We start from the raw sequence: 12864 nt of genomic DNA, 5'->3' as shown, positions 1-12864 counted from the left end.
GTGAGCAATCCGAGTGGCCCTCCCCCCATCGCTCACCCGGTGAGCGTGGCCGAGTGGCGCTCCCCCCATCGCTCACCCGGTGAGCGTGGCCGAGCGCTTAACGTCCCACCGCACCGACACCGGCGTGGAACCCGCGGTCCCCACGGGGATCACGGAGCGCCCAGCACGCCAAAGTTGGCCTAAAGCTTCAGTCGACAACGACAACCCAAACCCCACCCCACCCCACCCCGTCCGGGTGTTGAACCGATGTGTTCTCACGTCTTTGGCGGAGGGTCGTTGGCGATGCTCGTCAAGGTTTGCCGGCACTGAGGGCTCAGTTTGACTTTCATCTTCGGTCTGGGAAAAGAGGAAACGACGGAGATGGGTTTAACACGTGGTAGGCTTTCGCGACCAAATGTCATCCTTAATCCAGGTTTGTTGGGTTAGGTCGCATTAAAACAGGGCGCTTCAAAAAATGTTAACACTTATGAAAATTTGCAACAATACCACAAGAAATGTGCCTCCGGGGCTCTGGAGACCACCTGGAGAAGATTCCAGGCATGCGTTGACAACTATGGCGAACAAGTGGGAGACTTTTTGAAGCTATTAACACACATTTGTTATCATGTTACAGTGTATTATCCGCTATTTTTACATTAAAAACGATAGTCCCATGTAAGTGATAAAACATTTTTGAAGCACCCTGTATTTGTCACGTAAACAGAACATGCCAATCCCTTACTAGTGTAGTAGCGTGGTTGGGCACTGTGTACATTTCCCATTCATCCTTACCTGTAGTAGCAGGCATGTGTCAATAGGGGGTGGTAAAACGAATGGGTGAGATGAATTGGCTCGTTGGGCCAACAGGGCTCCCCAGACCCCAAGAGAGGGCCTGGGGAGATATTCCAGAGCCCGCTAGAGAGTTCTAGAAGGGAGGCGTGGCTCGGGGCGGAGACACCCTGAAACGGGTATAAAAGCTGGACCTCTGGACGGGTCCGGCAGTCATCGTCAAGCTGAAGACTAAAGACCTGCTTAGGCTAGAACCCTGGGACCCGCAGATCCGACGCCCTTCTAAGGGCCGTGACCGAGTGGACCAGTGGTTGGACCCGAGGACCTTGGCTGGGTCGGGTCGGATAGCCTCCCCTAAGGCCCCTTAGACAGAGGGCCGAGAGTACGTAGCCCAGTCGATAGGACATACTAGCCCAGGGGCTATACCTCTCCAGGTATCAGGTGGAGGGGCCGCTACCCCTTTGTGTTAGGAATTGTTACCGTTGTTATTTTAATAAACGTGTTGCCTCTACAAGCCGTATCTAGTCTCCTTGAACCCACTCCGCTAGTATAGCACACCGGTGTGTTGGAGAGCAAAGCCACAACCAGCGATCGGTTACAGATCCGGCATCAATCACTGGGCTCACTCCACCCGCCCGCTGACAACCGCCAAAAAATGAAAGACAAAGATTCCCCGTGTAGCCTCAACGGGCTGCCGGGGCAAGTGCTGTTAGCGTGCAGCACCTATGAAGGCTGGCACAGTGGCACACGAGGGGGCGGGCGGGCGGCCAGCAATCACGTCCGGCCGCCTTTCTCTCCCCAATGGTGATGTTTACACACCACACCAGGTAGTCATTTGAGGCCGAGTCGACCTAGGGGGTGGCCCATGACCACTACAGATAATCGTCGCCGGTGTTAGCCGTGAGCGTGAATCGAACTCGGGTCGCCTGGCTCATAGCGCAGTGCGCTAACCACTGCGCCACCGCTCCCCACGACCACCACCAGTGACAATGATCTGAACCGGTCCTGGGCCTCCCCTAGGTCGAGTCGGTCTCAAATGAGTACCTGGTGCGGTGTGTAAACATCGCCATTTGGGAGACAAAGGCGGCCGGGCGTAGTTGCTGGCCACCCACTCCCCCGTGTGCCATGCCAGCCTTCATAGTTCCGGCTACACAGTGGCTAGGAGATGTTAACTACCTCGCCGGGTATACAGGAGGTTGTGGGTTCGATCCCGACCCTGACGCCTGCTGCTGTATATTTGGAGTTTGTGTATCTCTCTCCCCGTGGCCGCGTGTTCTTTTTCTCCGGGTCCTCCGGTTTTTCTCTTGACATTTAGAATCGACGTGCATATGAGCTATCAATTGTGATGGTCAGGTCGCTTCTCAAACACGTTCCTTCGGAGTGGGCTGGTAGGAACTTGATTGGACGGCGCATTCGTGCGATCCGTGTCACGTGGCGCAAGCCGCGTGTGGCGGTGCGTCACGTGGTGCTGAGCCCGCCCGAAGCGCTCTATGACTTACAAATCGAGGGCGTGGCTATGCACGACAGACAGACAAATAATCCCTGGTGGGCAGTGTGGAACCTGTTGTCCCTACCTGTAAAAGAGCTACATAGCTAAGTGGGGCCTTACCTGGTAAAAAAATGATTGAGTTAACATGCACATTTTTACCTTGCAGCCCTTTGATTGGTGGAAAACCCACCACCGCTGCAGTCACTGCCCACCACTTACATTAACATTGGCTGGTGACATTTGGGCTACCGTCATTTCAAACCTTTATGAACAGTTGTCTTTAGAAGCTAACCCCCCTTTTCCTGATGACGACTGCTTGTGTTGCGATCAAAACGTCGTAGTTTTTTGTTATTTTGTTATTTTCTTTGAACCTATCTACGTGACTTTACCGAAAGACCTAAAGCATATGAATTCCTGCAGTCACGGAATCTTTAAGTCAAGTTTATAGTGTAATTTAACTTAGAGTATTTGGCTGCTGTAAATTTCCACACGACGACAATGAACCACTTCGGTTAAGCTATGTAAAAGCAGCTCAGTGGACCCTTACAGCTTGCCAAAACAACAATGTGACATCTTCTTGGTTCTTTCGGTAAAGTCACGTAGAAGGGAAATAATAAAATAATAAAAATAAAACCTAAAAAAAAAAATTCTCACGACGTTTCGGCCACAACACAAGCAGCCGTCCTTAGGTGAAGAACAGGTCTGTCGGAAAGACAGCGTCTGAATGAAACACCACCAGGCTTGGAGCGTATATTTAAGCTGGGTTGGAGGAGGAAGAGCGCCTTGACAAAAGAATTTGCATCTCAATGTGACAGTTTACATTCTTAGTTCACTCGCTACCGAACAGCACGTGACCCCAACAGCCCGTTGAAGGCTACATGGGCTGGCGGGTGGGGGGTGGGAATTTTCGTCTCTAATTGCAATTACCTCGACTTGCTCAAGGGCACCGCCGGTGGCTCGGTGTCGTTCCGCGCGCTGAGAGAGGTGGACGCCGCGACTTGTCGGACTTGGTCAGTGGAAGCCCTAGGAGCGAGAAAGCGAGTGCAGGAAGAAAAAAAACAAGCGAGAGACAGTTCAACACATGGTCGTGGTGGCAGCGGTGGGGAGTGGTGGCAGGGCTTTCGAGACCGGCGTTGTCCACGCACCGCAGCCGGGTACTCATTTGAGGCCGAGTCGACCTAGGGGTAGACCCATGAGCGTTACAGGTGACCGTCACGGCGGTTGGTGGCCGTGAGCGGGAATAGAAATCGGTGCGCTAGCTGCTGCGCCACCGCACCCACGACCACCACCACCAGTGACGATGATCAGATCCAGGCCTGGGCATCGTCTCGATCAGCTCGGCCTCAAATGAGTACCTGGTGCGGTGGTGGTAGTGATAGTAGTGGTAGTGGCAGGGCTTTCACAACCAATGTTGTCCATAATACAGGGGTGGGGGGGGGTGATTTAGAGGTTATATTGCGTAAACATAAAAGTTTTGTCAATAAAGCGGCCACTACCACCACCCCAACACAGCCTAATCATGAACAATTATAATCGGTGTTTTACCATTTCTGGCAATAAAACAGGGGTTGTGTTATGATGTTAAGACACCAAATATAAACTTTCTGCAAGGAATCAAGTTACTCCATTAACCACACACGGTACTTGTGGTGAACATGCAAACAAACATGGCTCTATATTCTTAGGTTTTTTCGGTAAAGTCACGAAGGTAAAACATAAAATTAATGAAAGTAAAATAAAATAAAAATCACGACGTTTCGGAGGCAACACAAGTCTCCGTCATCAGGTGGGACCGTCACAGCCAGATTTGCAGCAAATCTGGCTGTGACGGTCCCACCTGATGACGGAGATTTGCAGCAAATCTGGCTGTGACGGTCCCACCTGATGACGGAGACTTGTGTTGCCTCCGAAACGTCGTGATTTTTATTTTATTTTACTTTCATTAATTTTAATGTTTTACCTACGTGACTTTACCGAAAAAACCTAAGAATATGAATCCTTGCAGTCACGAAAGCTTCAAATCTAAAAAAAAAGCATGGCTCTGATAAAAAATGGACGTTGTCTTTGAAACTGTTTGGCCTACACCAGAGACAGCAGCCTTCTTTAGGGCCTAGTCTCACTACCAGTGGCAGACCAGAGAACGCCAAAAAGCGAACAGCACAAGGACAATGCACGTGTATAGTTGCATGTATAGTTCGGGGTGAGCAGCTATATCATGGGATCCCTTTTTGCCAGTATCAAAGCATGAAAAATAATAATACGGGGTAAATCGTTTAGGTTAATAGGTATGTTACATATATTTATCGCTATTGGTCTCTATGTATCTCTGTGTGTCTCCATCTATCTCTTTTGGTCTCTATGGGTCTCTCTGGGTCTCTGTCTATATCATATCTGCCAACACCTTATCAGCGCCCGACCTTATTACAGACCAATTCAGACCTGATTCGTCACCCAGTACCCTTTATAAATCTCAACGTTCATCCGACAAAGTCCCATCACAAGGGAGAAACACAAACAACTAGAATTTGTTTTGCCCGTATTGAAACGTCTCGACGCCGTATGGACCTGAAAACTCAATTTCCCCTGTGCTAGAATACGGAGTAAACCACGTGGGTTGACACGGTATGGTGTATCGAAGAGTGCCCCGTGTAAGTTTTGTCATTTGAGTCACAAAACTTTGTCCAATTAAGTTGACGACTTTTGCACCCACCGAGCACGTGCTGTCGGGGGAGTAAAACCCTCTCGGACTTTTACGATTCCGAGGCGAGGTTGCGGTGACATTTTGCCAAGCGATTGCAGCAGCAGCTTGGTTCAACACGGAGTAGGCTTTCGCAACCAATATCATGCATAATACAGATTTTTGGGGTTAGATTGTGTATATATAAATGCGTTGTTAAACCCGGCACCGCCCAGCGCAGACAGTTTGTCACAAACAGAACGTGGCCAATTCGTCACTGGTACAGCACTAGTGTATAGTGTAGTGTATAGTAGTGTAGTGTATAGTGTAGTATACTAGTCCAGCACTAACCGGTGTGTTGGAGAGCCACGCCACAACATTTACAATCTGTGTGCGACGTTTCGTCAGTAATTACAACCAGCTTCATCAGCCGACAGCCGGATTTGTGGCAAAATCAATTTTGGTCGTAAATTGAGTGGCTGTTTATTCCGCGATTCCTGCTTCAGTCCAGCCCAAGGGGCGCCCCACCCAATGGCAGCTGCCCCCACGTGGCACGCGAGGTGTGTACGGCAGCACCGGGGCTTGCATGTGGGTTACGGGCTCGGGGCGCCAGAGGGTCACGGGCGTGCGCAGTAATGCAGAGACTCGCAGAGATGACACGCAGAGGATCGCACAGCTACTCGCGTAGTCACACTTAGATGCATAGAGATCCATAGACTCACGCAGAGACCCACATAGACACCCATAGACTCAGAGACCCACAGACCCTCACAGCGACCCACATAGAGACCAATAGATGCACGCAGAGACCCACATAGAGACCCATAGACTCACACAGAGACCCACAGACCCTCACAGCGACTCACATAAAGACACATAGACTCACACGGAGACCCACATAAAGACCCATAGACTCAGACAGAGACGCACATAAAGACCCATAGTCTCACACAGAAACCCACATAGAGATACATAGACCCACACAATGACCCACATAGAGATCCATAGACTCACATAGAGACCCACATGACGACCCATAGACTCAAGACAGAGACGCACATGAAGACCCATAGTCTCACACATAGACCCACATAGAGACCCATAGACCCACACAGAGCCGACACAGAGACCCACATAGAGACCCACACAGAGACCCACATAGAAACCCACACAGAGACCCATAGACCCACATAGAGCCCACACAGAGACCGACATAGAAACCCATAGACCCACACAGAGCCCACACAGAGACCCCAATAGAGACCCACACAGAGAACCATAGACCCACACAGAGCCCACACAGAGACCCCGATAAAGACCCACACAGAGACGCATAAACCCACACAGAGGCCCACACAGAGACCGACATAGAAACCCATAGACCCACACAAAGACTCACATAGAGACTCATAGACCCACACAGAGCCCACACAGAGACCCACATAGAGACCCATAGACGCACACAGAGACCCACACAGAGACCCACACAGAGACCCACATAGAGACCCACATAGAGACCCACATAGAGACCCACATAGAGACCCACATAGAGACCCATAGACCCAGAGAGAGACCCTCACAGAGGCCCAGATAGAGACCCAGATAGAGACCCATAGACGCACACAGAGACCCACATAGAGACCCATAGACCCACACAGAGACCCACACAGAGAGCCACATGGAGACCCACATAGATACCCACATAGAGACTCATAGACCCACACAGAGCCCACACAGAGACCCACATAGAGACCCATAGACCTACACAGAGACCCACATAGAGACCCATAGGCTCACACAGAGACGCGCTACCACACACACGCAGACACACAGACACACCGTGTTTGTTTACAGCTCGTGAAGTTGGAGCTTAGCCCCAAAAACATCTGGGTGTCCATAACCACCGAACCGGTTTCCGACAACATAAAAACAAAACACAAAGACCCCGTATAGCCTGCAACAGACTGTTGGGGCAAGTGCTGTTAGCGAACACCTATGAAGGCCGGCACGGGACACGAGGGGGTGGGTGGCCAGCACCACGCCCGGCCGCCTTTGTCTCCCCCAGTGACGATGTTTACACACCACACCAGGTACTCATTTGAGGCCGAGTCGACCTTGGGGAGGCCCAGTACCGGTTCACGTAATCGTCACCGGGTTTTGGCCGTGAGCGGGAATCGAACTCGGGTGGCCAGAGTTCGCAGTGTAGTGCTCTAACCGCTACACGACCGCTCCCAATCGAACCGGTTTCCGACACCACAGCAATGGCAACCCCTTATCAGTGCCTTTACCTTATTGCAAACAAACTCAGACCTTGATAACACTGGTCAACACACTTTTTCTGGCATAAGGTATTCCAATGGTTTAAAGGTAATTTTGGGGTGCTGATTACAAATCTGGCATCGGTTTTTGTCTATCACATCGGGTTTTTGAGATATCAAATATTGCATTTTCAATAAAAACTGCGGAAGAAAAATATTAAATAAATGTGGATATCTACATAAAATTATATTATAAACACACTATCCTAAAATACAGCACCATATTTTAACACTAAAGCAGTCACTGACTCGCAACAACTTGCAATCATAAGTGACAGAGTTAATTTCGGGTAAAATCAATGAAAATGGGGTATGCCGATAGCATAAAAATGAGATGTGATAGAGTAAATCTGAGGTCAGATTTGGAATCAGCACCCTGAAATTAGTCTAGAACAGCTGCAAAAGTCCAGGCCAGAAAAAAAAAATTTTGTTGACCAGTGTAATTGATAATTGGTTTTTTACCCTTTTATCTGGCAACAAAACTGACACCTTTTTTCACAAGGAGTCATGTTTGCATAGACCACAATACCTGCAGACATAATGCAAACAAAAAACATAACTCTGATAATGTATGCACCGTCCTTGAAGTTGATTGGTCCACACCCGAGACAGCTTTCTTTAGAGCCTAGTCTCACATGGTGTTGGACGAGATGATGCCAAAAGGCGCACAACTCAAAGACAATGCACCATCAGAGTATGAGAGCTCGGGGTAAGCATTTACACAATTGGAACTCAGATCTTATTTATCACCCCGTGACTTTTGTAAATCTCCACGTTCAGCGTACAAAGTTCAATGACGAGGGAGAAACACCAAGCAAATTTTGCCCGTATTGAAATAACTGTACGCCGTATGGACCGGAAAATTCGATGATGATTGGTGTTGGTGGCGTTGACGATGATTTTTGTGTTGATGCGTAAATGGAACATACAGAGGAGGAGGAGGAAGGGGAGGAGGGGAGGATTCACGACTCCCGCTCCTGCTCGTCACGCGATCATCTGCCTCGTCATGATCAACCACCTCTCCGTGTGAGGTCACGCCTGTTTCTCGCCATCAGCGTCAGGCGTGTGCAGAGGAAACGATCCGTAGAGTCACACAGAGATCCGTAGACTCACTCGCACAGAGAGCCCATACACTCGCTCGCATAGAGACCCATAGACTCGCTCGCACAGAGACCCATAGACTCGCTCGCACAGAGACCCATAGACTCGCTCGCACAGAGACCCATAGACTCGCTCGCACAGAGACCCATAGACTCGCTCGCATAGAGACCCGGAGACTCGCTCGCACAGAGACCCGGAAACTCGCTCGCATAGAGACCCGTGGACTCACTCGCATAGAGACCCGGAGACTCGCTCGCACAAAGACCCATAGACTCGCTCGCACAGAGACCCATAGACTCGCTCGCACAGAGACCCGGAGACTCGCTCGCATAGAGACCCGTGGACTCACTCGCATAGAGACCCGGAGACTCACTCGCACAGAGACCCATAGACTCACTCGCACAGAGACCCATAGACTCACTCGCACAGAGACCCATAGACTCACTCGCACAGACTCACTCGCACAGAGAGCCATAGACTCGCTCGCACAGAGACCCGTAGACTCACTCGCACAGAGAGCCATAGACTCACTCGCACAGAGACCCATAGACTCGTTCGCATAAAAACCCATAGACTCGCTCGCACAGAGACCCGTAGACTTGCTCGCACAGAGACCCGTAGACTCATTCGCACAGAGACCCATAGACTCGCTCACACAGATACCCGTAGACTTGCTCGCACAGAGACCCGTAGACTCATTCGCACAGAGACCCGTAGACTCGCTCACACAGATACCCGTAGACTCGCTCGCACAGAGACCCGTAGACTCATTCGCACAGAGACCCGTAGACTCATTCGCACAGAGACCCGTAGACTCGCTCGCACAGAGACCCGGAGACTCACTCGCACAGAGACCCATAGACTCGCTCACACAGATACCCGTAGACTTGCTCGCACAGAGACCCGTAGACTCACTCACACAGAGACCCGTATAATTTCTCGCACAGAGACCCATAGACTTTGAGATCTATAGATTCACACAGAGACCCATAGAGTCGCTCGCACAGAGAGCCCATAGACTCGCTCGCACAGAGACCCGTAGACTTGCTCGCACAGAGACCCGTAGACTCATTCGCACAGAGACCCATAGACTCGCTCACACAGATACCCGTAGACTTGCTCGCACAGAGACCCGTAGACTCATTCGCACAGAGACCCGTAGACTCGCTCACACAGATACCCGTAGACTCGCTCGCACAGAGACCCGTAGACTCATTCGCACAGAGACCCGTAGACTCATTCGCACAGAGACCCGTAGACTCGCTCGCACAGAGACCCGGAGACTCACTCGCACAGAGACCCATAGACTCGCTCACACAGATACCCGTAGACTTGCTCGCACAGAGACCCGTAGACTCACTCACACAGAGACCCGTATAATTTCTCGCACAGAGACCCATAGACTCACTCGCACAGACTCACTCGCACAGAGAGCCATAGACTCGCTCGCACAGAGACCCGTAGACTCACTCGCACAGAGAGCCATAGACTCACTCGCACAGAGACCCATAGACTCGTTCGCATAAAAACCCATAGACTCGCTCGCACAGAGACCCGTAGACTTGCTCGCACAGAGACCCGTAGACTCATTCGCACAGAGACCCATAGACTCGCTCACACAGATACCCGTAGACTTGCTCGCACAGAGACCCGTAGACTCATTCGCACAGAGACCCGTAGACTCGCTCACACAGATACCCGTAGACTCGCTCGCACAGAGACCCGTAGACTCATTCGCACAGAGACCCGTAGACTCATTCGCACAGAGACCCGTAGACTCGCTCGCACAGAGACCCGGAGACTCACTCGCACAGAGACCCATAGACTCGCTCACACAGATACCCGTAGACTTGCTCGCACAGAGACCCGTAGACTCACTCACACAGAGACCCGTATAATTTCTCGCACAGAGACCCATAGACTTTGAGATCTATAGATTCACACAGAGACCCATAGAGTCGCTCGCACAGAGAGCCCATAGACTCGCTCGCACAGAGACCCGTAGACTTGCTCGCACAGAGACCCGTAGACTCATTCGCACAGAGACCCATAGACTCGCTCACACAGATACCCGTAGACTTGCTCGCACAGAGACCCGTAGACTCATTCGCACAGAGACCCGTAGACTCGCTCACACAGATACCCGTAGACTCGCTCGCACAGAGACCCGTAGACTCATTCGCACAGAGACCCGTAGACTCATTCGCACAGAGACCCGTAGACTCGCTCGCACAGAGACCCGGAGACTCACTCGCACAGAGACCCATAGACTCGCTCACACAGATACCCGTAGACTTGCTCGCACAGAGACCCGTAGACTCACTCACACAGAGACCCGTATAATTTCTCGCACAGAGACCCATAGACTTTGAGATCCATAGATTCACACAGAGACCCATAGAGTCGCTCGCACAGAGAGCCCATAGGACTCGCTCACACAGAGACCCGGAGACTCACTCGCACAGAGACCCGTAGACTCACTCGCACAGAGACCCATAGACTCGCTCACAGAGATACCCATAGAATCGCTCGCATAGAGACATATAGACTCGCTCGCACAGAGACACGTAGACTCACTCACATAGAGACCCGTAGACTTACACAGAGACCCATAGAATTGCTCGCACAGAGACCCATAGAGTCGCTCGTATAGAGACAAGTAGACTCGCTCACACAGAGACCCGTAGACTCACTCACATAGAGACCCGTAGACTCACTAACACAGAGACCCATAGAATTGCTCGCACAGAGACCCATAGACTCAGTCACACAAAAACCCGTAGACTCACTCGAACAGAGACCCGTACGCTCGCTCGCACAGAGATCCGTAAACTCACTCGCATTGAGACCCGTAAACTCACTCGCACAGAGATCCGTAGACACACTCGCACAGAGACCCATAGACTCGCTCACACAAAGACCCGTAGACTCACTCGCATAGAGACCCATAGACTCGCCAACACAAAGACCCGTAGACTCGCTCGCATAGAGACCCGTAGACTCGCTCACAAAGAGAAGCATAGACTCTCTCGCACAGCGCACCCATAGACTCGCTCGCATAGAGACCCGTAGACTCCCACAGAGACCCATGTATTTACACAGAGATCCATAGACTCCCACAGAGACCCATAGATTAAAACTGAGACCTAAAGACTCACAGACACCCGTGTACTCACATAGAGACACATAAACTCACATAGAGGCCCACAGATCCACACTGAGACCCATAGACTCACAGATACCCGTAGACTCACACTGAGTTCTATAGATTCAGATACAAAACGATACTCACAGATATCTCTATACAAAGGAGGCATCGTCACAGCAAAGATTCACCTCTCCGCTCCTCCTGACGGAATTGTGTGACTTAAACTAAACTGTATTTTACTCCAAATATACAACAGCAGGCGTCATGGTTGGGATCGCACCCACGACCTCCTGTAGACCAGGCGAGGTAGTTAACATCTCCTAGTCACCGTGGTGATGATGATTAGAGAACCCCCCCTCCCCCTCGAGGTAAGGTTGGGGGGTGCAGCGGTGGCTGGGAGATGTTAACTACCTCGCCTGGTGTACAGAAGGTCGTGGGTTCGATCCCGACCCTGACGCCTGCTGCTGTATATTTGGAGTTTGCGTGTCTCTCTCATCATCATCACGGTGGCTATGAGATGTTAACTACCTCGCCTGCTATACAGGAGGTCGTGGGTTCGATCCCGACCCTAATGCCTGCTGCTGTATATTTGGAGTCTGCGTGTCTCTCTCTCATCATCATCACGGTGGCTAGGAGATGTTAACTACCTCGCCTGGCATACAGGAGGTCGTGGGTTCGATCCCGACCCTGACGCCTGCTGCTGTATATTTGGAGTCTGCGTGTCTCTCTCTCATCATCATCACGGTGGCTAGGAGATGTTAACTACCTCGCCTGGTGTGCAGGAGGTCGTGGGCTCGATCCCGACCCTGACGCCTGCTGCTGTATATTTGGAGCTTGCGTGTGTCTCTCTCTCTTTCCCCGTTATCGTGTGGATTTGTTCTCCGGGTCCTCCGTTTTTTTTGTTCCACTTCCACATTCAGAATGAACATCACGCGTTTAAGAGTGTTTGGCTGCTATAAAAGTGCACACGGTGATGAGCCACGTTGTTGAGTCATCATTTGAAGGGCTACGCAGCTCTCTAGAGAGTATCTCGAAAAAGTGCGACGTCGCAGCTCAGTATTTTATTTACGTGGGGCAATGAAATGGTAAAAGTTACAGGTGGCGTCGGGGAGGAAGCGTTAAAAATAACGTAGAGCCACTGACGCAACCATCAACCACAACCCACCAACTCACCAATCCATCCACCAACTCACCAATCCACCCACCAACTCACCAATCCACCCCTAACCCACCCCCCATCCACCAACTCACCCCTCTACCCACCCCCCATACACCACCCACCCACCCACCCACCAACCCACCCACCAACTCATCAATCCCCCCTTCCCACCACCCACCCCTAACCCACCCCCTATCCACCAAC

General features: G+C 51.1%; 1 protein-coding gene across 1 annotated transcript in view; it reads right to left on the bottom strand.

Annotated features, from left to right (window-relative positions):
- The window catches only part of LOC144950359 (alpha-N-acetylneuraminide alpha-2,8-sialyltransferase-like), a 66376-nt gene that overhangs the window by 30817 nt on the left and 22695 nt on the right, over nt 1-12864 (bottom strand). The window contains exon 2 of the mRNA XM_078880474.1: nt 259-336. Within this exon, the coding sequence (XP_078736600.1) occupies nt 259-336 (78 nt within the window). The remainder of the gene's footprint in view (nt 1-258; nt 337-12864) is intronic.

This window comes from Lampetra fluviatilis, chromosome 57 (genome assembly GCF_964198595.1).
Source record: "Lampetra fluviatilis chromosome 57, kcLamFluv1.1, whole genome shotgun sequence".
NCBI classification, from domain to species: domain Eukaryota; kingdom Metazoa; phylum Chordata; class Hyperoartia; order Petromyzontiformes; family Petromyzontidae; genus Lampetra; species Lampetra fluviatilis.
This window is presented reverse-complemented; position numbering and strand designations above follow the sequence as displayed.